This window comes from Corapipo altera, unplaced genomic scaffold (genome assembly GCF_003945725.1).
Source record: "Corapipo altera isolate COAL_440 unplaced genomic scaffold, ASM394572v1 57547, whole genome shotgun sequence".
NCBI lineage: Eukaryota > Metazoa > Chordata > Aves > Passeriformes > Pipridae > Corapipo > Corapipo altera.
Window position 1 is genome coordinate 1,386 of NW_020888433.1, and position 1,517 is coordinate 2,902.

Genomic DNA, 1,517 nt, shown 5'->3' on the forward strand with positions numbered 1-1,517 from the left:
GACACTCAGGGAAAGGAGGGACACTCAGAGACACTCAGGGAAAGGAGCAACGCTCAGGGAAAGACTCAGAGAAAGGAGGGAAACTCAGGGACACAGGGAAAGGAGGGACACTCAGGGAAACTCAGGAAAAGACTCAGAGAAAGGAGGGACACTCAGGGACATTCAGGAAAACACTCAGGGAAACACAGGGAGACAAGGGACACTCAGGAAAACTCAGGGAAACACTCAGGGAAAGGAGGGACACTTCGGGAAATTCAGGGACACTCAGGGAAACACTGAGAGACACTCAGGGAAACAAGGGGACACTTTGCAGGGAAACACACAGGGACACTCAGGAGAAGGCAGGAACCCCCCGGCAAAGCAGCCCCCTCCCCCCAGGAGCTGCCCCTCTCACCTGGGGGGGTGAAGCCGAGGGCACAGGAGGCACTTCCAGAGGGGCAGGAGAAGCTCTTGGGGGGCAAAAACTGTGGGAGAAGAGCAGAGGTTTGGGTGTGGGCTCAGCCCTGAACCCTAAAGAACGGGATCGATCCTAAAGAACAGCCTTGAGCAGCTTTTTCTGCGTTCCCACCTGTTTATTTCCGTGGGATCAGGGAACAGTTTGGGTTGGGAGCGACCTTTCAAGGGGGTTTTCCCTTCCCGGGGGCACCAAGAGGCACTTGGGACAAGGAGTGATGGGCCGAAGGGTGAGGGGCTTCCACCTGGGAAAGGGGATATTTAGGTGGGATTTTGGGAAGGAATTCCTCCCTGACAGGGCGCCGAGAGGCTGGAGCAGAACTCCCCGAAGGCTGAAGCAAAATTCTCGAGGATTCCCCACCCCCGGAATGACCGGTTCGGAGCCGTCCGGCTCCGCGTCCCTCAAGTCTTGCGGCTTTAACAAACGCGTTTCCCGCTCCCTCCCCCCAACTCCCGGGATACCGCCGGGATTCCCCCAGGAAAAGGGAGGAGGGGCCCCGCACCTTCCTGTCCGAGGGGTCCCTCGGGAAGGGCCCGAAGGCGGGGCCGCGCTCGGGCCGCGCCGCGTCCCGGGCCCGCTCCATCCTCATGCGGCGGCGGAGCGGCGGCGAACCGGACACAGCGACGGAGGGCTGCGGGACGGCGCCGGGGCCCAGGAACGGCCCCGGGCCCGCGGGGGGAGCTGAGCGAAGGCCCCGAGCCCGCGGGGGGACCGAGGAATGGCTCCGAGCCCCAGGGACAACCTCGGGCCGGAGAAAGGACCGAGCGACCCAGGAACGGCCCCGGGTCCCAGGAACGGCCCCGGGCCCGTCCTGAGGAGCCGCTGCCGCCGCCGGAAACGGAAGCGCCTCCGGAAGCGGAAGCGGGACCGGCCCGAGCGCGCGCGGTTTTCCCGGGCTCGGCGGCGGCGGAAGTGAGGGCGGAGGAGAGGTGGCGGAAGTGACGTCAGGGAGAGCGGCGAGAGGCGCGCGGGAGAGCGCCCCCTGCCGGGGAGGAGGACGGCGGAGGAGGGCAGCACTGCTGGGGGGAGCACCTATAGAGGGGTCACCTATAGAGGGGTCATC

The 1,517-nt window shown here is 64.7% G+C and overlaps 1 protein-coding gene across 1 annotated transcript in view; it reads right to left on the bottom strand.

The window, feature by feature from the left end:
- The window catches only part of LOC113941959 (basic proline-rich protein-like), a gene marked incomplete at both ends in the record, with an annotated part of 2,637 nt that extends 1,167 nt beyond the window's left edge, over nt 1-1,470 (bottom strand). The window contains 2 exons of the mRNA XM_027633091.1: nt 395-464; nt 957-1,470. Coding sequence (XP_027488892.1) covers nt 395-464; nt 957-1,470 — 584 coding nt within the window. The remainder of the gene's footprint in view (nt 1-394; nt 465-956) is intronic.
- Nucleotides 1,471-1,517: the final 47 nt, after the last annotated feature.